This window comes from Onychostruthus taczanowskii, unplaced genomic scaffold, assembly GCF_017590055.1.
Source record: "Onychostruthus taczanowskii isolate IOZ18803 unplaced genomic scaffold, ASM1759005v1 scaffold159, whole genome shotgun sequence".
Classification (NCBI taxonomy): domain Eukaryota; kingdom Metazoa; phylum Chordata; class Aves; order Passeriformes; family Passeridae; genus Onychostruthus; species Onychostruthus taczanowskii.
The window spans coordinates 166,294-190,585 of record NW_024498784.1 but is presented as its reverse complement, the minus strand read 5'-3'; the positions used below and the strand labels follow the sequence as shown (position 1 = coordinate 190,585).

At 40.6% G+C, this 24,292-nt stretch overlaps 1 protein-coding gene across 6 annotated transcripts in view; it reads right to left on the bottom strand.

Annotated features, from left to right (window-relative positions):
* NAV2 (neuron navigator 2) overlaps window positions 1-24,292 on the bottom strand; it is a 206,466-nt gene that overhangs the window by 144,837 nt on the left and 37,337 nt on the right. For 5 of the 6 annotated variants that reach the window (XM_041399202.1, XM_041399198.1, XM_041399197.1 and 2 more), the window contains exons 2-3: window positions 6,201-6,318; window positions 2,905-2,957 (exon numbers count right to left, since the gene is read on the bottom strand). In XM_041399202.1, the coding sequence (XP_041255136.1) occupies window positions 2,905-2,957; window positions 6,201-6,318 (171 nt within the window). Of the gene's footprint in view, window positions 1-2,904; window positions 2,958-6,200; window positions 6,319-14,038; window positions 14,150-24,292 lie in introns of those variants that run through there. The other variant, XM_041399200.1, reaches the window with a different exon arrangement.

The following is a 24,292-nucleotide window of genomic DNA, read 5'->3' as shown; positions in this document are numbered from 1 at the left end:
TACCCACAGTATTTTCTGCATGCAGCTGGAACTAATTACCAGAATTACAGGCTTTTGTTTAGACAAATATCTACAGTATGAAAATATAGAGGTTTGGAGGAAAAAAAACCCTGAAACAGATTTCATGCGGAGGACAAGCTACAGAACAGTGTATAATAGATTATATAAAAGCCAGCCAACTCTTATCTGGAGCAAAGGAAGACAGGGAACTCCCCTCAGCAGAACAACCCAGACAGGATGATGATGGGAGGACAGGTTCTCACCTAAGTAATTTTTCACAGAGCCAGTGGGGTCCTTGTCATGTCATTTTTGGCACTGGAACACGGTTGATAAGTACTGATGGTCCCACATGGTTCTGCAGTACTAAACTTCACTTGACAAGGCTTATTAGCACTGGCTTGGAGCCTGACAGAGCCAAGCTGTCTCTAATGCTCCGTTTGGACCAATTTGCCTGATGCTCTCCAACAGAGGGAACAAGGCAGACAGGCTGGATCTGGCTCTGCAAAGAGCTCCCTCAGGTTTGGCACCACCAGCTTGGGACTGTGCCACATGGAAGTGAAGACACTTCTTTTCCCCATGTCCTTTGATGGATTTGGGAAGACACAGATTTGGTTCAGCTTTCTAAACTGACACACCTGGCTGGGAGTGAGCTAATTCTTCACAGCTCAGCTCACATGTGTCTGCTTACAGCACTGGGACTCTGCAAAGGGAAAAGAGGATAGTAGAAGATCTTCCTTCTGAGATCTGCTGAATTTCTACACAATGAGCAAAGCTAAATCTCCATTTATTGGTGCTATTTTTTTTACATCCCCCAAATCTCCTCAAGTGTGCTGCTCGCCTTTCAAGCACTCTAATATGAATATAGACACTTTGAACTGAAAGATTCATTGCCAGCTCATTTGAAAAAAGAGTGGACATTACCTAAGTGTCTAGATGGCCTTGCCTCTGCCACCTCTCTGAGCCAGAGTTACCAGACACAAACAGCAGCTCCCACACTCTGCAGGATCCTGTAAGCTGTATTAATAGAGTGCACTGAAATGCAAAGGATGAAGGCTGCTGTACCTAAAACAAGCACTGCAACATGTCTGTCCTGTCTCCCTAAACACTGCCAGTAACTACTGCATAAACACCACCCCTACAAAGATTCCTATGTTCTGCCTTAGAAGAATCATGGAATTATTCGGGTTGAAAGCATCCTTAAAGATCATCTGGTCACAGCTTTCACTAACCCAGGTTGCTCCAAGCCCCCTCCAACGTGGCCCTGAACACTTCCAGGGATGGGGCAACCACAGCTTCTCTGGAAAACAACATTATTTTTACAGTCAGACAACAAAGAGCTCTGTAACCATGTGCACCTGATAAAAGCAAGCCACAAGCATAATTCTCATTTTTCTCCCATGAGAAAAACTGCTGGGGATGCCCAGCTGTGACTGCAGGTCTGATGAGTGGGGGGGCCAGTCCCATCCACCACAGCCTCCTGAATGAGCAAGTGGAGTAACATCAGAGGAGGCAGCACAGACCAAATGTCTCCTTCCAGACCTGTCCAGCATTCCTGACCCAGCACATGCTCCCTGCATGCCTCTGGTTATAACTTGATCCAGCTTCCACAAGCTACATGCATCCCACTATCCAACAGAGCAGCACTTCATCTTCATTGAGAATAATGACTTGAAGTGACTTTTTTAGCTGCAATGTCCTGGAAGTGGTTACAGATTCCAGTCCTGAATGAAATTCAGTTCTTACAACACACTTGTGGAACATTAAATTATAGCAATTGTCAAAATTTCCTCATTATTTATACTCCAGACAACTGCTGTAGCTACAACAAGCAGCAACCACACTCTTCAAAGCAGCAAAAAGGAGTAATGATAAATCTTCCTGATGGCTTGCTTTTTACAGAGCGCTTGCTCCATGGTTTCAACAAGATTGATAACTTCCAAGATACAACACAAAACCGAGAGAAAAGAGCAGAACGGAGTGTGAGTTTTGACTTAAGATGTCAAACTCTCCTTAAATCTTTAATTCATTTTACTACATGAGTGGCTGTGGTCATGTTGAAGTCATGAAAGTAGGGGCAAACAGGAACACTCAAAAATAAAAACATTAAAAAAGCTTCCCAGAGAGAACAGGTATCCAAGAGTCCCAAAGCAAGCATTTGCAATGCCAAAGGAAGATAATAGAATTTATGTTGCAAAATTACTTTTTCTCCAGATACAGAAGGCAGTAACCTTGTTTGAAGTATCATAAATTTTAAAAACTCTTCATTTAAATGCATTTTAAAAATAAGTTTTTTATTACTTGTGTTCTTCATAAAATGCTGCTGTACCTTTAGCTTCAGCAATACTCAGAGCAAATATACTCCTGAGGTATTATTATACTTTTCATTTTCCTGGACTGATTTTTGGTTCTCCAGGTTTGAATATTAAATACAAGCAAGATACAAACTAACTTCTTATCTGTCAACAAATTGCTTCTTGAATTTTATGAATTTTTTTCATTTCATTCATATTGCTCATTTACTTTGTTTCATTTCAAAACATATAGAAAGTCTTAATCATACTTTCAAATATCTAATTCTTTATTTCTATATATTTGTCTAATTATGTGATATTTCAAAAATATAAAGTAACAATGTAAAAATAATCTCAATTGTAAATATGTGGTAAATTATAAGACCTGATTCAACTACTGTGGAGTACAATGGGGCAAGAACTGTAATATTAATGTTCTGAAGATTATACTTTTAGTCAACTACTGTGAAAAATTAATTTAAAATTGTTACCAAAATTAATTAAAATTGTTACTAAAATTAATTTAAAATTGTTACTAAAAGTCTCAGACATTGAAGTCCCACCCTGTCACTCAGCCACTCACCCACAAACAATAGACCACTTTACTACTTACCATTTGAGACTTATTTTTTGGGCAGCCATTGATGTCTTCAATCTTTTCATTTGCTGAAAGGCAAAAAAAAAAAAAGAGGCAATACAGCAAAAAACCTAAATCAAGGGCATTTATTCCAATGATTTCCTGAGCACCTGCTGCCAGCTCAGTAAAGGGGTTTTGGATTGTAGCTATCCACTCCAAGTGAATGTGTGAAACACTGAGAGCCACAAAAAGAAAAAAAAGCAGCTGGAGTTCTCTACTGGGTTGTGCCTCCAGAGACAGCTGGGGCAGAAGCCAACTGCTCTGACAACTCCTTGTACAGTGACAGGGAATTCCTTTAAACTACAAGAAGGAATTGTACAGTGACAGGGAATTCCTTTAAACTACAAGAAGGATGTAAGCTCTGGAAGCTGAATCACTGCTGGGTGGAAAAGTGAGAACTACACATATAGAGATGTTGGCATGGCAGGTGGTTTGCTTGCAGAGTGAATACAGGTTTTAAATCCAAATGGGAAATTTATGATCAATAACTAGTAACTTTTTCTTTCTTCTTTTTTAAAGCACAAATCATGAAAAAACATTTCAAGATTCTTGAGCATGGCTCACATGCCATGCTAACATAGCCAACCTGCAGAAGAGCACGGTTTCCATCTTTAAGGTCAGAGGTAAAACAGTGAAATCCCTGAGGTGGATAATGTTTGCCTCAAAGTCTGAGTTTGCTCTGTTTCACCTTTCAGCCTTGCATGCTGAAATGACTTTGTGTTTTAAGAACCAGTTACAACCAAAGTTCAGTTTCCCACAGCTTTTTCACTGTAATAAAGGCAGGCACTCACATCCCATTTGATTCATGCATTGAAAGCTGTATTTTGTAGCAGTCCCATGTATTCTCAGGATACCAGTCAGAACTCTATCCCCTTCATAGATTCCCTCTGTTAGGAGGATCACATTTGGCATGATATTCCAGTAGCAGTCACAGCCATGAGAAACAAAGCAGTAACACAGCTTCACTCTTGCCTGATAGCTCTTATTTTACACACCCATGACACAGCACACAATGCAATGAGAAATTGATGCTAATCTGAAAGAGACTGCAGCTGAATTCACAGTGTGCTCCCCAGAATGGTCCATCAGCCTCTACACATGAAAAGCACACAGTGCTTCCAGGAATGCCATCTCGGATTTGGCCATACAGAAACAAAGATTAATTCATTAAATCCCATTTTCCTGTCCTGTGCACCCATCTTGTAACATTAAATTTATAACACTTCTAAAAATTGATAGCTGTATTTCTATAGATTGGCACCATTCATAACTACTTGAAAGCAGACTAATGAGCTTGTGAAGGAGCTTTCTCTTGTTTGGGACACATGTACAGAGATACCTCCAAGAACCCAGATCACACCCAGGGGTCTGTATCCATGGATTTAAACACAGCTACTATGTTTATATGGCATTACTAAGGCATACAGTACTTACATATTCTTTTACAGGCTCCTAAATTTTGAATTGAAATGAACCAGAATGATGTGAATGCATTTTAATTGACTTGCAAATAACTGCTTTTGCGCATAGCACACCATAACATTAAAAAAAACCCTCTCCTGCACTGCATATCAAAGCTTTCTTACTATGTAGTTAGGAAAAAAGCTTGGATTTTGCAGGCTACAGAAAAAGATGCTTCTAACTGTGAAAGCCCTCCTCATCTTTGTGACAGAGATGCAGTTGCCTAAAGCCACACACAGCAGAAACAAATTACTTTTCTGCACTATTAATTTGCTGGATTAAACTCAGAATGTCTAAATATGACCTTTCTTCCACATGAAAAAGGTTCTTTGAAGAAGAAATCCTTCCCCCCTCATACTTCAACTTTTGAAACCTTGCAGACCTTATCTTAAATATTAGCCAAAAGGCAGCTATAAAAAAACTGCAAAGGTGATCAAAGCAATAACTGCTTATGTATTTTAGAAGGAATAATTTGCATTTCGTAAGGATTTTCATAAGTCAATACTCAAAGAGCTACATTTAAATATTTGGTAGAAGGAACCAAGTCCACATTTTGATGGTGGTATTCTTGCACACATATTCTCACGCAGAAGCTTCCTACAGCTGTTAAGGCAGGGTAGCCAGACAGGTATGAAAGGAATCAACACCTGACTGCTCCTGGGTTTCCAAAAACCTTTCCTATTAAAGGAAAGGGACATAGAAAGGAGCACTGTTCAAAGTGAATACCTGTCAACACACAGTCATCACTTAATTCACAGCCTGTTTTTACACCTCTGTAACTGCAGGGCAGGTCTACAATGCTACTGAGATATAGTGTTGTTCTACAGCAGAGAGACAAAATCTTTTTTAACATATCCCAGCAAAATCACTGCAAGATGTTTCACACTGTCATCCCAGAACAGGGCTTGCAGATCCCTCCCTCAAACCCAGAACTAGCTCCTTTACAGCATCTCAAACACACACAATAAATATGCGTGCACTGCTGTCCTGTTCCTTCATTGCCGGCTTCTTAATTTGCATCTCAAATCTGTCAGTTTGTTTCTAACAATGGTTGTCCTAATTCCCATTAGCAGGCTTTCCCATTCCATCCATCTCCATCCGCCCATGCATGTGTTTTGTGGCATTCCCAGCACCAGATGGATGAGCCTCTGAAGGAACTAATGAAGGATCCAGGCTCAAGGGAAGAGGGACAATATGCAGCTCTACACAGAGAAAATTGTTCAGAACTTTCATTATCCACGAGCATTAATGCACTAATTTAAGACAACTAAAGGCTTTAGATAAAATAACTGAGCCTGCACTTGGAGATTTGTCCAAATGGTAAGTGATTTTCCTCATCTGAAAACTCATTATGAAAGATTTCTTTTTCTGCCACACAAAAATTACACCCTTTCTCCTTTCCCAGCTGTATATATGGATCTCCCAAATCCAGCTGGAGGCAGGAGGTTCAACACAGGAGGCAATATCACTGTGATTTACATTCAGACCAGTACCCAAGAGGTATTAGAAATTGTGAGGCCTAACAGCATCCTAGCAGAAAAAAATGAGTTGTTTGTTTGTTTTTAACATTCAGCCATGTGGAGTAATACTGCTGTGTCAGGAGATCTTATCAGCAACATCCAATATTTCTCCACTGTAAGACAAGGCTTTTTCAAATTAATTACCAAAGTCTCTGAAGGAAAATTATCTACACAATTCCATGCAGTTTGATGGATAGCCCCCCTTGCACTCTGTGTTAGTGCAGAAGACAAAAACAGGGATTGTCTGACTGAGCTGGTGGATACTTGGCACAAACACAGAAAGCCACTCACCTACAACTTGAATTATTTCAGCTAGCAGGACTCCATCAGTCACATCTTGCTGTAGATCCTTTATCAATCTCTTGTGACCAGATTTTGCTAGATAGTGATTAGCCCAATCCGTATAAATCTGTTAGGAGACAGAGAAACAAAAACAAACTGTTACTCAACCTGAAAAATGAGAAGTCTTTGTTTCTCCCAGTATCCAAAAGGCTGTTTTCAGACCACTGCCTTTTTCTTTGCCCTCTTCGAAACAAGTCAACAGCATTAAAATTCAAGGTCTTGTGCAGATAAAGTGTTCAGCTTACTGTAGTATGAATTTTTCTATTCAGCAACATGACATCAAAGCCCAGGGCAGATGACAGCGAGCTCCTGGACATATTACAGCTTGAATGGACCACGAGGAGGTCAGTGGAATGTTCTACAGCAGCAGTGAGTGCGCACAAGAGATTTCAATTTCCACCCAAGCTTTTTTTTTTTTTTCTTTCCCGTATTTTCCCTTTGACATTTTTTCTTCATAGCTGTTATTGAGAAAGTTTCGAAGGTTCTTTTCCCAAAAATGTTTCTGGTAGATATTAGCCACACAGCAGTTTCATTTTGAGGAAACTCCTTCATTGTATTACCAAAGAAACTTTTAAAGGTCCTAAATATCCACCAATTTTAATAAATTCCATCTCACAGGTTAAACAGGCCCATTAAATCACTTTTAATCTATTATGCAAACTTCCAGCTGTTGGAATTTATTTCAAAATATATTACCTGAAAACTAAGCACACCAAGCAGCCAAAATCTCTCTTTAATTTGCATTAAGTACTGCTCATCATATGCCAGCACAACGTATTCAACATCTTCAGAAAACCTATAAAAACTTTTCACGCTAGGTTATCAAAAAGAAGCTAAATTACTTCATTATGAATTTCAGCTTATGAATTAAATAATACTATTCCTTGCATAGGACAATATTCTGAATTAAGATTTTGTAAAATTACCTATTATGTTCCCAAAAATAGGGTCAAAACAATTAAATATCAGGATTTTACCTTATAAATATATAAATATTAATGTTCACTGCTACTATGAAGAGAGTCTAGAATACTGGAAACACATTCATCCCAACGCAGTCTATCAGTAAGCAGATGTAGATTCCATGTCCTTCCTGGAGCACGAGCCATCCCAACCCTCACAGAGGCTACAAAGCCCTGTGGGGATGACAAATGCCTCAACACCAGGCTGTGAATCAGTGACCCAGAGGGAACAACAGCACTGAGTCCCCAAAAAACCAGGGAAAGCCCTCCCTGTGCACTGCCCAGGAAATGCTGGTTTCCCTCACAGCTACTGATAGATGGAAAGAAAAGAGAACAAGGAGAGGCATGGCTCTCCAGGCCGAACAACTCCAGCTTCAGGAGAGGTGCTGCAGCCCTCTGATCATCTCCATGGACCTCCTTTGCACTCCCACAGCTCCACACTCGCTGTATCCCATGGGGCAGAGCAGTGCCGATACCCACAGATCCTCATTTCAGAAGCCTTGCATTTCCAGTGTGCACATGATGTCCTCCCTCACAGGAACCAAAAGCCAGCGACCAAGTCTAGGGGACAAGTATTTGCCACAAGACAGAGGAACCTGGATGTAATATAAGGATTGTAATTTCATACTTCTCTTGCACTTGCTGATTCAATGTTAATGTGGTAAAATGAAGAGCAGAGGTTTTGACTAGAGCTGTTTTTGTTATAAAGTCTTCATTTGTGGTTTTTTTTTTTAAACCTGTAAAACACAGCTGGTAGCAGCCATGAACAAATCACTTAATATCTGAAAGATATGCCCTTATTTTCCAGCATTTATCCTTTACCTTCCCCTTCAGAGCAGCAGGATGTGCATTTCCTATGCCAACAGCATCATGGCTTGAACAGAAAAACATGCTGGAACACCCCCATAAAAAAAAAGCCCCAGAGCTGAAAAACATCTCCAGTGAAATAAAGGCTGAGTACACAAGTGATTTCCCCAGCTGAACTAGAAAAGAAAAGGGGCAAAAAACCCACGCTGCACAAACCTGACATTGTGTTCCTTAGCTCCTTTTACAAGAAAACATTTTCCATAACAGGAAAATCTTTTAAAAGATTCAACGATTTCAAGGAACTGGTGTTGACTTAACCTACTTTTCTGCCATATGGTTTTAGCTTTCTTATCTAGGAGTGAAAACATATGAGGAAACAGGTTATAAACCATTTACTTTGCAAGTGCAAGGGTCCAGACCCCCCCGCGCCATCCCTTCAATTCAGCTGACAAGAAACTTATCAAACACAATAACCATGTTTCCTTTAATGGGAGGGCTGCAATGAATGTCCTAATTTATCACTGAAGGACTTTCAGAAAATTTAAGATTATACTTCAATGCATCTGTTCCATCCTGGATCATTTCCATGATGCAGATCACCATCCAGTCAGACAAATCCTTGCACCAGCCCTACAGTTAAAACAGGAGCAGACCCCTCCTGGCAGAGCCTAAAATCACAGCAAGACCTTGAGAGCTAGTTAGGATTGATTTTTAGTCAAATAACAGCATAAGAATGCTTGGCTGGCATTGCAAAACTACCAGCCTGTACCTGCTTCCTACTGCCCTAATTCCAGTTGCACCCAGGAACACCAGATTATATTCTTATATTCATATATTCAAACAGAATTGCATCAAAAAAATCTCTGAACTCCCTTAATTCCTCCTGATAAAGGAAACAACTTGAAAAACCCCAAATACCTGCTGCCTGATTCATTGCCTATGATAACACAAAAAGAAATTCCTTCTGATAGCAAATTATTTTTGTAAACCCCACTTTGGGTGCTGAAGTCAGCCTGTTACAAGCAGAGCTTTTATGCTTATTATGAAATGCACACCAGTATGGAGGAACTATTTGGTTCTGAGGTATTTATGGGTGTGGAATATTATTTCATCCCACTAGCTGGTTAGGAGAGCATTTCACAGGAAAATACAGATATAATAAACCTGTGTTTCTCTTAAAAATGTTATCACACAACATTATTTTGCAATATGTGTAACACGCAAATTATTTTTAACTGCCTGGGCTATATATTTACAAGCTCTGAAGCATTCCTAGGCATACAATATTACCCAGGCTTATTGTAGTAGCTCCTTGTGGTCACCACTGATTTTTATGGCATATATTAAGCAAATCATTGAAACATTCCGGGATGTTTTTGAAACCTGCTTGTTACAAGTCTTTGTAAGGTACTACACAAACAGAGTTCTAATGTTTCTTTTCCTTTTCCATACAAACAAGTGGGAAAAAAAATATAATTGCACAATGGCTGCTATTTCTAGACACATGAAATACATTTCAAAACACACAGTGTTTTCAAATTTTAAAAACAGGGAAGTAATTGGAAAAACAATAATAAAAGAAGTAAGAAAACACTGCTGAGAAACTTTCCATTTCCCTATCTCTGCACATCAATTATGAGTGTTCCTCAGGTATTTTCAGCAAATAGTAATGAAGTCATGTTTGAATATTCATGTGAAATTTTGAATATTCATGTGAAAATTACCTGAACAGTTGTCTAATTAAAAATATAAAAATGTTGTGATATGAAATATTCAACCCACTACAACCCAGGAGATATTGCCTTATTATATACACCAGTATGGGCTTTTAAAACTTTACCGTGATTTCACACAGTATGAAAATCACTGGAGGCAGCTTCCTTACAAAAATCAAGTGAACATGGTGATTTGAGCATTATCACCATAAACAGGTCTTTGTGTCCAAGGCAGGTTAATATTTAACTCGGGTCTAAGTCCCAGCTTTTGTTGAAGGTGGACTCAAGATGTTTGGCAGCTTTTTTTTTCCCTCTGCAGTGTATGATCTTAGGAATCCAATTATCTGGGAACAAATTAAAAACTTATGTGAAAGATCTTTTTCTTCTCACTTTTTCTCTGCCCCTATGATCCAACAGATTTGAAATAAGAGTATTACAGTTAAGTATCGATTTTGGAAATATTCAGTACATTGAGTCATAGCCAAACCACTAAAATGTAGCACAAAAAAACCCGAGGTTTGGGGGGAAAAGAATCCAAATTCTAAAGATTTTGAAATCTCTCTGTAAAGGAAAGGCCTGAACACTGTCTTCCATCAACAAGATTGAAGAATTTTGAAATTTAGTAGGGTTTCTCCCCACCGTCCTTTCCTTAACCTCACACCTGCTTCCTTAAAGCACATTTCAGATGAGAGAAGAACCTTGCTTTCCAGCCAGGAGACCCCTGAAATTCTCTGGCACTGCAAGGCTCCTACAGCATTTCTGTCTGTGCTGAGAGAGCACATCCACCACAGCCCAGCACACCTGAGCCCACCTGCCCTGGATCTGAACACTGAATCACTACAAAAGGTGCCTTTTGCAGAGCTGCTTGGTTGTTCAAGCCATCCCCAAGCACCTGAAGAAGGCTGGGGAACAGAACTGTCCAGCAAAGTCAGGATACAAAGCATGAATAAAGTCATGGGAGCAATGAATCCAGGAAGATCCTTTAGAGACACAGTATATCCCTGGGACTGCAATTAGGTTAATGTGTCGGGTATTATCAGTACTCCAGGGTCTCCTTTACATGGAAACTACCTGATGTTTTGCCTGTGAGTCATAATTCTGAAATATACTTCATGAAAAGCAAAGGATTCACATGAAACCGCTTGAAAAGAATGTCTCTCTTCCATGCACGTAGAAAATATGTCTGTAGCTCTTCCTTGTTTCTTATTTCCATACACACACACAAATCTAATCACAATCAATGCCCAAGTAAATTTTCAAATCTTTCTCTCCTTCCCTTACCACGTCAGTTCTGAACTAATCAGACTCTGATTGTTTTCTCCCAAGAATTATCATGAATCAGGCTCTCATTAATCTGGTAACAGCTGAAGAATATCTTTTTGACATCATACAGCATAATTAAAGCAGAGCAAGGCTTTTTTCACGACTGAATAGCACGGTTAGTCACACCGATGAGCTCCCATTCCAGAAGAGCCACCACAATGCAGTGCCTGTGCTGCTGCTAACCAAACCACACTGCCTGCTGACTTTCACAGGGAAAACAAAAACCACCCCAAAATCTAAAAATAGCCACAATACAGTGAGATGACCCGAAGGGGAATGCCTGCAGTCCTTACAACACTGTGGGGTTTTGGAAAAGCCCATGAGATACTCACTGCTCCCCAGTGTCATGGGGCTTACACATGTGAAGTCACAAAATCCCAATTTTTGAGTGGCAATTTTTGACTGCAATTTTTAATTGCAGTCTCATGTGGATCCATGCTACAGTCCAACACAGTGATCTCATTAACAGGTATCACAGTGCAAAGCCCAGAGCTAAACAGCTAAAGCCAAAGGTTTAGCTGAAAAATTAATCTCTCTGAAGCATCTCTGGCTCCAAGGAAGCACAGGAGGAATAATGGCTATTTTGAAAGTACATAGAGATTATGGCCCTGACAATATTTTGCTGAGTTACTGGCAAAAGAAAAGAAGGATGCAAATGGTAAAAAAATTTTTTAAAATATCAAGTTTAACAGTATTTGTCACAGATATTTTTTCAAAGTTTTCTTACCATTTGTGGCCTTAGTTGCCCCTAAATGGTTCTTAAACCCTGTAGAAATCTCTATCTGTACATCTGTACCAAGACACAAATCCCACTAAAAGAGTAATGCTGACTCCTCCAGAATGAATTAAACTTTGCACTGTCATCAAAAAACACTGCGTCATGGTTTTTTCCCCAATATAAGTTCTTGCAAAACAAAACAAAACAAATGCTTAAAAAGCAGGACACAGGATAGATAAAATGTGACCCCATCTCTCTGTGATAACTTCAAGGTGTTAGTGGGCTTTGAGTAAGGAGTTCTGTCTGCTCCTTTTCTTTTAGGATACAGCTGGGGGTACGAGGACAGCAGGACTCAAAGCCAACGCACACTGTCCTCAGAGGTGCCCTTGAGTGCTCAGTGACTCCCAGCCCAGAAGGAAGGACACACGAGGCAAGGACTGAATCCCTTCTCCTCCCTGTTCCAAGATACTGGAAACATCTGGAAAGCCAGGATGGATTGAGCTTTGTTTACTCAATCCTACCAAGCACCTTGGCACCAAAGCCAGCTAATAAAGGGAGGAAAGCACCAGAAATTCCAAGTCTGAGGTGGTGATGAGCTGAACTGCCGGTGGATTCCTGCTAGCAGGCAGATGAGACCTTCCTGGAATTACCTTCCTGGAATGTCACATATGAAGACCAGGCTGGATGGGGCTTTGAGTGACCTGGTCTCGTGGAAAGTGTCCCTGCCCATGGCAGGGGGATGGAATGAGATACTCTTTAAGGTCCCTTCCAACCCAAACCTCTCTCTGGTTCTATGATTTGCAATCCCTAAACACAGATGTCATACACATATGCACATACACCTACTAATTAGTATCTAATGATGCCAGTACTCTCAATTATCTAAAGTGCTGAAATTTTGAAGTTATCAGCAACTACTGAGAATTGAGCTACAACCATCTGCAATTCCCACTCGGTTCTCACATTTCTGGGGAAACAAGTGTTTTCTTCTTTTTTTTAATTCCTTAAGGCAACTCAACTAAATTATTCAATCTACTCAGATGTGCCAGTGTTTGTTGCAACTGCTTTGAATTATTACCCAGTTGGTGTGGGATATTCTTCTGAATATTGCATTTTACTGGACACTTGTGTACATTAATTGGCCTTTAGAAGTTAGATAGATAAATAGGTAATTTAAACACCACTGAAACTACTTATTTCTCTCTCTTTAAAGCCTTATTCCCAACTGAGGAGGGCTTTTCTCATGCATATGACTACTATTCAAAAGAAATGGGCTGACTCACAGCACACAGAGCCAAGCATATGCGTCAATTTTAGCAGGCCTGCAACCTTTCCAGGAATAGAGCCTTGGACCATCCACACTTCAGAGCAGGCACGGAGTGTGTTTAAAGCAAATCTTTGGTGGATACTAAACAAGCATCGTGCTTTCAATTGCCCAGCTGGCACCTTTCCTATTCTTTCCCCACTGAATATTTTACTACATTTAATATGAAAGAGGAGCAAAGAGAGAATTCCTTTTTTTCACCGCAGCTGTAAAGTTTCTGAACCCTGTCACTGACAGGTGTAGCCTGCACAGAGGGCATTTCTCACAGAGCAGCATTTTCCTCTGGAGCAGCCTCCAAGGTGAAGCAAGGACAGCGATTGTGCCGGCATGCTGCACCCTCAATGCTCCCATTATCCATCCCCGTTTGCCACACACAAATCCCTGTAAACTGGAGCCACACACACCACGCCAAGCAGGTGGCCAGTCTCTGATTCCCCCTTGCAAAATTCCCCATGAAGTCCTGAATAAAATGAGATTGCATTCACACCTGCAGCAATTCCTTCACAGATCCCAAAGTGAAAGAGTTCAGTTTGCTGGGCTGATCGGAAAAACCCACTCCAAGTCACATTTGGCTGCAGTGAAACAACTGATCTCACACCAACAAATTATCGTCTACCTCAGAGAACAAAAGCAGCAAACGCACTATTTTTTTTTCAGTGTTTTCTAAAAAGTCACCTGAAGTGCACAGCAAGTTATTTTCAAATACCACAGTTCTCATACACAAAATATACCTATTTACATCTACTACCACACACAAACAGCAACAGAAGAGGGCTTATCTGGAATGGTGAGACATATCTACTCCGAAGAGAAACCACAGAAAATCCTAAGAAGCTGCCGAAGGAAAGGGAAAAAAAAAAAAAAAACACTTCTAAGGCTGAAGTTAGTTACTGTTCAACAGCACCACTGCCATAATCCAGGAGCCAAGAGCTGCTTACTGTTTTATAATGGTCACAGGAAAATTTACTTCTCCCACGAACAGGGACCTGGAAGGTCATACTACTTATTGGCATATTTAACGTGAATATATCTGCTGGAGTCCAGCTTGCTCTTCCTTCTCAAGGGCTCCACAGTTAAATGATTATATATATGCTGGCATGTGAAGCTTGGGTGGTTAATTTTAGCTGAAGACACGCATGCACAGTGCTCAAATTTCTGACACAGTCAAACTTCACAAATCCCACCCCTCCTGCAGCTCTTCCCTTTTATCCGTGTCTAACACTGAGTTCCAATGTTTGACATCAGTTTCAAACAGGATCAGTATATTTTATCATAGCAAAGCTATTTACAGCAAGAATAAAGTTTGGCAGGTCTTTTGTGTTGGACACTGTAGGCATTAAAAGAATGATCAAAGAAATTGTTGGGGTTTTGTTTGACTTATTTTGTTTTGTTGTTGTTTTGGGTTGTTTGGGTTTTTTTTACACCATCAGGAGGCTTTCTACCTGTTACAGAGACAACTCCCTTCCTGTAAATGCTCCTAACTTCTACGGAAATTTATGCTCTGAAAGGCTTTTTGCATGACAAAAGCCACCAGGTACACCTCTTTTTAGAACTTCAGAGCATATTTGAAGGTTTTATCCATCACAACTGCAAGATAAAAAACATCACAGTGAATGAGACCTGTGATGGACACATGCGACCCGGTGCAGCAAGGGCTGCCTGCCCTCTGGCAAGACCCCACCATGTGCAAGTCAGTCCTAATTCCATGGTCTGACCACTGTTGCTGGCATTCCTTAAAAATACAGAGAATTGGCACTTGTAAGATGCTTGGCTGGAATTCTTTATATTAAAAAAAATACAGGCGATGTTGCCAAGGTAAGAAGCGATGGCTGCTTCACCTCTCCTCTTGCCAAGCTGAAGGATAGATGTCTGACATTTTCACTGTTGATTTTTCAAAAGGCACACTCCTGCCAGAGTCAGATCCATGAGGCTCTTTTAACTGCTCCATGAAAAGCAAACAGCCTGGGAGCCACAGTGTCTCAGCTCTCCCCCCAGCAAAGCCCCCTCACCATGGCAGAGGTGGGTGTTTGTTTTGGGGAGGTGGGGGATGAGAGGGGCTTTGATGGAGTTTGAGAACACGATGTACTGTGACATGAAGTAGCTGCTTTACTCAAACAGCTCCGAGGGTTGAGGCTCTGATGTGCTCAGGACTGTGCTGTGAGCAACAGCTCTGCTAATGCAGACAGGCTGTGGGAGAAGGGGGGAAGTTTGCATGTGTTCCCCTCAAAACCCTGACCACTGAAGATGGGAGCAGAATCTAACTCCAGGGTGCTACAGCCCTACAGCTTCTGCTGTAAGCACCCAACACTCAATGTGATCAGTTCCCAAAACTCTATGTAGTCTTGGCTTGTGACACTAAATAAGTCTTCTAAACTTTTCTAACAAAGACAGATTTTCTTTATTTGGAAAAGATCTAAGAGACTGTTCCAAACAGCTGCTGTAATTTCATTGGTATTTTTCACCTGGGGTCACAAATCTCTGTGTTTGCAGTATCATCTCCTCTGGCAGAAAGCCACGGCTGCAGGAGGGATCAGAACAGATGAACCATCACTGCTGGATTGGACTCTGAGAAACAAAGGGCAAGGAAAATGAAATAAAAAGGGCAGGAGATCTTTCTCCTTTTTAATGCCTTTATTAAAAAATTCAGCTCAGGGTGGGGAGAAATGACAGGTTGCCCATGCCGCCGCTGCTCCCAGGAGTGGCACGGAGGAGGAGGAGGAGGAAGATGATGCAGCTGTGTCCGCTGGTCTGCAAGCAGAGCTGGGGATTCCGTCCTCATGGGAGTAGTGGGAATTCCGCTTTTTCCGTCTAATATTCCAGGTCCTCTTTCTAGTTAACATCTTTTAGGTTAGAGTGAGAAGTAAAAAGGATCTTAGCAGGTACTGGACTAAGTTCCTCACCTTTACACATTACTTAGGTCTCTTAATTCCATGTTGGGTCGTTGTTTTTAGGGTTTTTTTTTCTGGAAAATTGTAAAATTTGGTGAAATGCATTCTCATCTGCATACCAGCTCTGATGTCACTCCCTTCCCCTGCTACCTGCGGGGTCCGGTGTCACTCCCTGGCAAGCATCAGGGGGACAATGGCTAATCACCAGCCATTAACAGGTAATTGAAGAAGAACTCTCCATAATGGGTGACTGCAACATGAAGCTAACCTTCAATTCAACAGCAACTGGTTCCAACATGTTTCAACTCTGCAACCTTAAAAAAAATGGATAACTTTTTACTCATAACAGTAAAGATTCCAGGAAACAATAATCTGAAGAGGGCTGGAAATGGAACGTGATTTGCCATGTATCATTTTAAGAACAAACTCACTCCTCTATTCCATTTTCTTTTGATTGCTTAGAAGATTAATTTGTCAAAACAACTTTCACAGATGTGAAGCCACTCCAAGTAAAAGTAAAATTGGTTTCTAATGCAAGTGATATTAAACCCTTTCAACTCCTAGCAGTGTATGAAGATGAAAGTTATCTGATCCAAACACTGAGGCCAGGAAACACTGCAAAAGCTTTTCTTAATTTTTAACAAAATCAGTTTGCTGTGGGGATTAGGGAATTACAGAAATTGGCCTTGGTCTCACAGCAAATCCTAGCCCTCTTTTAGTCAAGAAGGATGAGCCAACATTCCCTTTTGGGTCTGCTTAGTGCTTGATGGACAAAAAAGAGAATTCAAAATCAGGGCCTGGGTAGGATCAGTCCATATCAACACTGCAGTCACCAGCCAAATATCCTCCTCTCCTACAAATAGAGCATCTAATGCCACTCAAAAAAGAGTAAGTCAGCTGCACTTCCTTCCTCACTCTGTAGAATGTAATTTAGTTCAGTGTCCAAGGCTTTTCACGAGAGGCAATGCCTCTGGGGCTGCCAGAAGCTGGCGAGAGGCAGCGCGCTCTCTGACACCTGGAACGACATAAAGCAACTGGCAACCAACACATGGATGGAAAAATCACTGCAGCTGACTTAGGAAGGCCCACAACCTATTCATCACTTATCTGCCAAGCAAGATCAATGCAAAATCTGGAGATGGAGATGGAAAAGGAGGAAACAAGACCCAAACTTGAGCAAGGACTTGACCACATGATTGCTTCAAGCATGTCCTCAGGTCTCAGTTACTGAGTGCACATTTAACTCTTCTGAACAGGAATGCTAAGGTACTGAACAGTACTTTAGCTGGTAGTTAAAGAATGATGTATTAATTCTAATATTTCTAAAGCTTCTTGATGGTAAGAGTAAAACTGAGAAGAAGCCATTTACCTTTCTAAAGACTTTTTAAAATTCTGCTCATATTTCTACACACCTCCAGCTTCTGGGTACTGTCAGAAATGGGACAGTTGGATTAAAAAATCCTAGATGTGACCTACTTTTGACCTACTTTAAGCTGCGTTTTTAAGATAGTGAAAAATATTTTGTGACAGCTGAGCATTAATTTGTGTGGCAGAGACTCCATCCCAAAGAAACACAAAAGACCAAGAATCTCAGAAGGATCCAGCTTTTCCCATTACAGCCACATTATCCCAAGAGCTCATCTTCCTCCTAGCCACCAAAATAAAGACCAATATTTCAGAAAACTTCAGATAGCTTTAAAAAAACTAAACAAGTGCCAGATCTCCAGCATTTTTAAAATCTGGTCCCCACTTTTCAGTAGTGAAAAAGGAAATATTCATAAATATTTGTATCAACATACAGATGAGAGGATGCAGCCTATACAGGTGTCTGGCTGTAAAAGTTTTGTTAATGAGATCATGAGGTAAAATTCTTGCATTTGAATATACTAACAACTATCTATACATAGGTGGAAGCACTGGTTTTGTTATGTCGTTCACTATATTGGCACAGCCCAAAAATCAGGCTACAGAAAAAGGCTTCCTGCATACCTGGGATAACGAGGGGTTCACCGTATTTTACAGGAAATGAGGTCATCTTTATAAATTGCTCCTGCTAAGCACTTAAAAGTTGTTTCTTTTTTCCTTCCCCAAACAAAAAAAAATCAAGTGCTGAATTAATTTCCACAAACATAACAAACCTAATCTAATGGTCTTGCAGTTGGCCATCTGTTTCACAGATAGAAATCTAACTGAATCTCCCACTGGCTGATAACTTTCTAAAGTACATTAAATTGTCAATGCTGACCCTGCTTCCAGCTTAGTTCCTCCTGCTTCCATTTAGGAGGCTGGGCGTGATTCCTGCATCATGATCTATATGCCTATTAGACAGAAGAAAATTGGCAATAGATAAAGCTACACATTTGGCACTAGATCAGATTTAAAGGGGCAGAGAAAGGCTATGTCCCCAGCTATGATGCAGACTAAGGGAATACAGGAAAAAAGCTCTAGAGTGCAGGTGTTATAGAAAAAATTTTAGTTCCCCCTTCTCCACTACAGTCTGTCACAAAGACCTTTTCAATCAAATGTACTTGTATATCTATAAATAACTAAGAAATACCCCTCCTAATGGGAAGGAGCAAACCTCTGTCCCTAAGTTTAGCTTAGCACTGTATAAACAATTAGTAATTTTATCCCTAAAGGCCACTTACAGGCAGTCTGGCCAAGACCCTGGTTAGCAATTCACTGTCTTTGGGATGAAGAATGATTCCCTGCATAATACAAGAGGAAAATTCTGCTTTTTCATTTTCCACTGACCTTATACCTTGTTGGGGAAGAAGGGAGGGGGGATGCTGCTTCCATCAGAGCCAGCTGGTGTGGGCACTGCTGCAGGCAGGATGCTCATAGACTCAGAAAACCACTGGCCTGATCTGCGCTGGCAAATCCTGTGCTCCTAATTAGAGAGGTTCACTAAAGTGACACCAGCCTGTGCTTTCATTGATCGGGCAATTAAAATCAATGCTGTAGGGTTTTGTTAAAAATTCTGACACTGAACTTTTAACACCTTATTTTACATTTTAAAAAAATCCGGTAAAGTAAAACTTAGAGCAGGCCAGAATTAATAATTTTCAAGTATATTTTATGGTTGATCAGGAAATGACAGTACAGGCACAATTCCCACAGGTACAGGAGGTTCAGGCATCTCTGTCTGGGAGCCTCCTCACACAGCCATCAGCCACTTAAAGGCCTCCTGTACTTTCCTGAAAAAAATCATTCAACCAAAAGGAATAATTCTTGCACTACTCCTGAAGCTTTCTACAGAAATATATATATATATATATATCACAGTCCTTTTATAGAACTGTCATGAGGCAGATCAACTGTAGGCTTCATCTATTTCCAGCAGAAAGAGTTTTAACATAAAGATATTTAATGGGAATTTCCATTAAACAGCATGACCTACACCAGGCTAAGACTATTATCAGTTCCTTATGATTTTTCTTCATACATCCCTTTTTAAAATGGGAGATGGTTGAAATACTTCTATTATTATTAATAGTCCTTCAAGAATTATATGGCAGCAAGGAGGCTGATCAAAAGACCTGTGAGCTCTGGAAAATAGAAAGCACAAGGCAGTAAGAGCAGCCTGTCTTCACTGGGGCCTCCATCACTCAAATTCAAATGTAATTTTACACATACGCACACAGTCCCTTCCCCTGTTTGATATCCTGCATTTACTCCTGCTTTCGCCTGAACACGTACCCCTAGGAAAGTGTTACTCCAGCAAACTTATGTTGCTAAAATTAGCTGAGTAAAAGGTTTAGTGAGAAGAAAAATTATATGGAATTTACAGGTAATAAACTCCTGCAACTGATCCTTGTGGTCATTTTACTGGGATCACTAGAAATCAAACATTTGACCTTTTTAAAAAAAGAAAAAAAAAACACTTGGTAAATGCTCAATTTTCCTTCAGATGACAACATTCATTTTGATCCATGCTATAGGTGTAGTCAAATGTTCCTACAGGACGCAGATGAAAGCCTACCTATGTATGAAAGTAAGCATGGTTTAAAGTAACATCAGATAAGACTAGTGCCTTAGCTGCAGATAAAATCAGAGCAATTTACTGGCAATCATTCGGAGGACAGATCCTGCACACAAGGCTTAGGGACATCAGCAACATCAGCTATTCTTTTCTGCCTGGAGCAAGGGTTGGAGGAATGCAGAACAAAGAACATGCTGCCAGTTTGAAAAAGAAGGGGAAAAAAAGTTAATTATGCACTCCTGTAAAATGTTGATTCAGAAATTAACCGAAGAGATACTAATACTAGGAGGGGGAAAAAAGGAAAAAAGATCTATCAGGACTGGCTGCCTGTTATCCTGATTGAACAACTATTATTTATAGTAACTGTTATGAATAAAAATATACCTATTTTTGTTTAAGGTTACAGAGAAAAAAAACGGTGGGACCAGTTGCTGTTAAATTAGCTTAATTGTAAAGAGTTCTTTAATTGCCCGTCAATGGTTGGTGATTTAGCCATTGTCCTCCCAATGCTTGCCCCGGAGCTACACCTGGACACGCAGCCCAGGAGAATAGGAGTGGCCTGAGACCCCGTATGTAAATGAGAAATGCACCGCTCCAAAATTTTCCCGTTTTCTTGGAAAAACCCCTAAAAACAACGAACCAATATAGAATTGGGGGACCCTAGGTGATGTCTAAGGATGGGCGTGAAGTCCAGTGCCTGCTTGGATCCTTTTTGCTTCACACCCTGACCTAAAGGATGGTCACTAAGGAGGGCACCCGAAGTGTTGGACTGAAAAGTAGGAATCTGCGAATCTCCCGTGAGGACGCAGTCCCCAGCTCTGCCTGCAGACCAGCGGACAGAGCTGCATCACTCTCCTCCTCCGTGCCACTCCTGGGAGCAGCGGCGGCGTGGGCGCGACCCGTCGATTTCTCCCCACCTGAGGTGCATCTCTTTAATAAGACAGGAGAAAGATCTCCTGCCCTATTTATGTCAGTAATACAGTTACTTACCCGGTTCTTTGTTAACTAGAGTTCAAGCTTTGTAATCTTAAAACTTCAGGAATAGGCCAAAAAAAAAAAAAAAAAAAAAAAAAAAAAAAAAAAAAAGCTGCAGCAGCTGCTATATTGACATTTTAGGTTACAGGCCACTTTTTGCAAAAGGCAGGCTAAGAGCATCATCTAAAAGCTAAATTGCAACAAATTAATTAAGCTGTGGGCAAATGGTTGAGTTGGGAATGAAAATTAAAACTACTGTTAAAACAACCTGAAAGAAAAAGCAGCTCATCGCTGGGATTTGGGGTTGGTTGTTTGAGGTTTTTCTGGTTTTGCAAGTGGGTTTTTTTGTCTGGTTTTGTTGATGTTTTTTGAACAAAACAATTTTATTGCTGAATTTCCTAGAGCTGTCATTTTTGCAGTGCTCGCTTTACACCTTTGGTAGCACTTCTGTTGAAAATTTTGTTTATGCAATCCCACAATGATTATGAGGTTACAATTTCATTTTTATCTCCACAAATAACCTTCCCAGATACCTCCTGCAGGTTTTCTCCTGAGCCATCACTGCCAGACTCTTGAGGAGCAAGACTGCTAGGCATCAGCCTTTCACCCCTGGCTGCATCTGGAACTAGAACACGCACAGCAGCCTCAGCAAAATGACAAATCCTTCCATGGAATATAGGCTGTGACACCCTGGGAACATCGGGAGGACAGATCCAGGCAGATGACAATTAGTGGCTCCGGGCCAGCTCCATTTCTCTCAAACATGAGCATCATTTTAAGGAGGTGGGCGACACTTCCAGGCACAAACCAAGGGAGTGCAGGCTTGTCCCCATCAGAGTGACTCTGACACAAAGGCAAATAAAGAGAAAACATCTTACTGAACTATATTGGAGCTGACAAAGGCAGCAGCTGCTCTGCTCCACAGGGCAAATATCTACAGGAGGTGTTGTGAAAAATGGATCCTTAGGGGAATTACTATCAGCTCATCCTCTCTCACCACAACTAACAGATCCCAAAGAGATCTCGCTATCTAAGAGATCCCAAGGAAGAAACCAAGCAAATCAGAGACAATTTGTCTTTAAAACATGAGAAGTTCACAGCTTCACTCAGAGTCACACACAGAGGTATTTCTGAAGAGCATACAGAAACACCAGGAACTAACAGTTCCCAGCACACACTAAAGAATATTAGTAAGTTGGAACAGTAGTGCCTTCAAAAGGTACAGATCTCTTTATTATGATTCAGAAGCTCCTAGAGGATTTGAAGGATGGATGTTTTTGCACGAGGTCTTCAAACCTCATTTTATTAGTGCGTAAGGGAAAAATTTGCTACTACTACTACAACAACAACACAGTTGGCCAAAGAAATAATTATTGAGTATGAACTAGCTTAAGCAATAACTGGGAAAAATCAGGATTACTTGAAAAATGAGCAATCTTACATACTGAGATATTGAGATTGCACAAAATCAAACAGGTGAAAAAGGCCCCAAGAGTCCATGTGATACAAAACACAGCATGGAATACTGCTGCTGTTTGGTACACTAAATCAGGCTTCTCCATGGACTAAGGGACTACGTCTGTGCAGTTTTGTATGCTGACATTTGTCCAGTGTTTTGCAAATCAATAATGCAGAAAGTAAGCTCTCAGCAATACATTCTGAACTAAGCATTTACAGACAATATACTGTATTTAGCACATCTGTCCCTGTATTTCTACATAATCCATTTTTCCTTTTTTTAGTATAACTAGTAGTAAATAGCACATTGAAGTATTCTGATGGTCTAAATGAGTTTTTGTAGTGTTTTAAACACTTGTGTCTATTTAGTGTGACTCTTTATGTTTACTCTTTATATAAACTAAGATGTGACAATGCTTGGATAAGGGATAAGGGTTAGGGGAGGGCTTTGCACATTCTTCATGGACACCTGCTTTGCACTGACAACATTTTGTTCTCCCAGCTCTCTGCAGATGCTTGTCTCAAAAAGCAAATAACCCAAAGATCACATTAGCAGCCTGATATTTCCATGAGGGCAGCTAAGACTGGCAGACCTGTAAAAGTACAGAGTAGCCTGAGACCAGCCTCCACCCCCAAGAAGGATGAAACACAATTAGGGTCAGGAAAGCAGATGTCTAACGAAGTAAAAAAACATAACTTTCACAAAAGGTTAAAAATTTCCCTCCCCTCTCCTTTGTTCAGCAAATGATCCATGGCTCCCAAATGTATCTCTTTGCTGCTTTACACCACCTCGAGACTCCTTTACTCTCTCATCAGTCAATTCATTGGCAATCACTTATCAGCGAAAAAAAAAGAGCAAAACAACACAGAAGCTTGTTGAGCAAATGTCAGAGATCATTAAATTAACCAGTCAAAGATCAGCAATGAACAGCTGACACCAAATTGAACCCAACACACGGCCCCATTCACATTATTGTTAAACACACATAGCCAATCACTCTGCCTTCAAAATGACATTAAAGGATCTTTATTTAATCAAACAAAAATATTTGCTTGTGAATGAATAGTCAGCCTAACATTAAGTACATCATAAAAAAATAAGCTATTGCTTTCATGCAGTTTGGATTAAAGATACTGTTTTACCTCTGAGTACAAACTAAATTATTAAGCATTTTTATTAAGCATTTTCTCTTTAGCTCAAAGACACCCAAAGTATATTTCTGTGTACTTCTATTCGTGTACCAAGTGTATAATATTACAGGAAGGCCTCCCAAGCACCCACTCAAGACTGTATGAAATTTCTTGCCTGCTTGGTGGCGTCACCTTACGCCCACAGTACACCAAGGGAGGATGTGATCTCCAGTGCAGGGCAGCAAAATCTCCCAAAGCCCACAGCTCATGGGGACATCACCTGGCCTTAGCATAACAGGTCCCAAAATGACCCAACAATCAGTAGCACCTTTATGCTTGCTTCTCCCAAAACAATGATTTCAGCTTCTCCCATCAGCACCCACCACACGCCTTCCCCCAAGAGCACACACATCATCTTCAGCCTTGCTGAGTAGAAATGGCATTTGCCATGGCACTTGCCGACTCCAGAATGGAAAGATCAAATACCACACAATACAAATGCATTAAAGGAAGTGAGAAACCTGATGGCTTTCTCCCCTGGCAGCAAGGGCCATTCTGTGCTGGAGCTGTTAATCAGTTAAGGACAGGTTATATGGGGACAGAGATAGAACTGGATGTGGATGTGAGGGCAAGGAACCTAATTAAATACATCTGTTCTCTCTCAACATAGGAAAAAGCCAACCAGGGAATAAATGCAGTATTTTAAACACAAGGTGTTGAAATGACACATGAAAAAAAATCATATTTACAAGAGACTA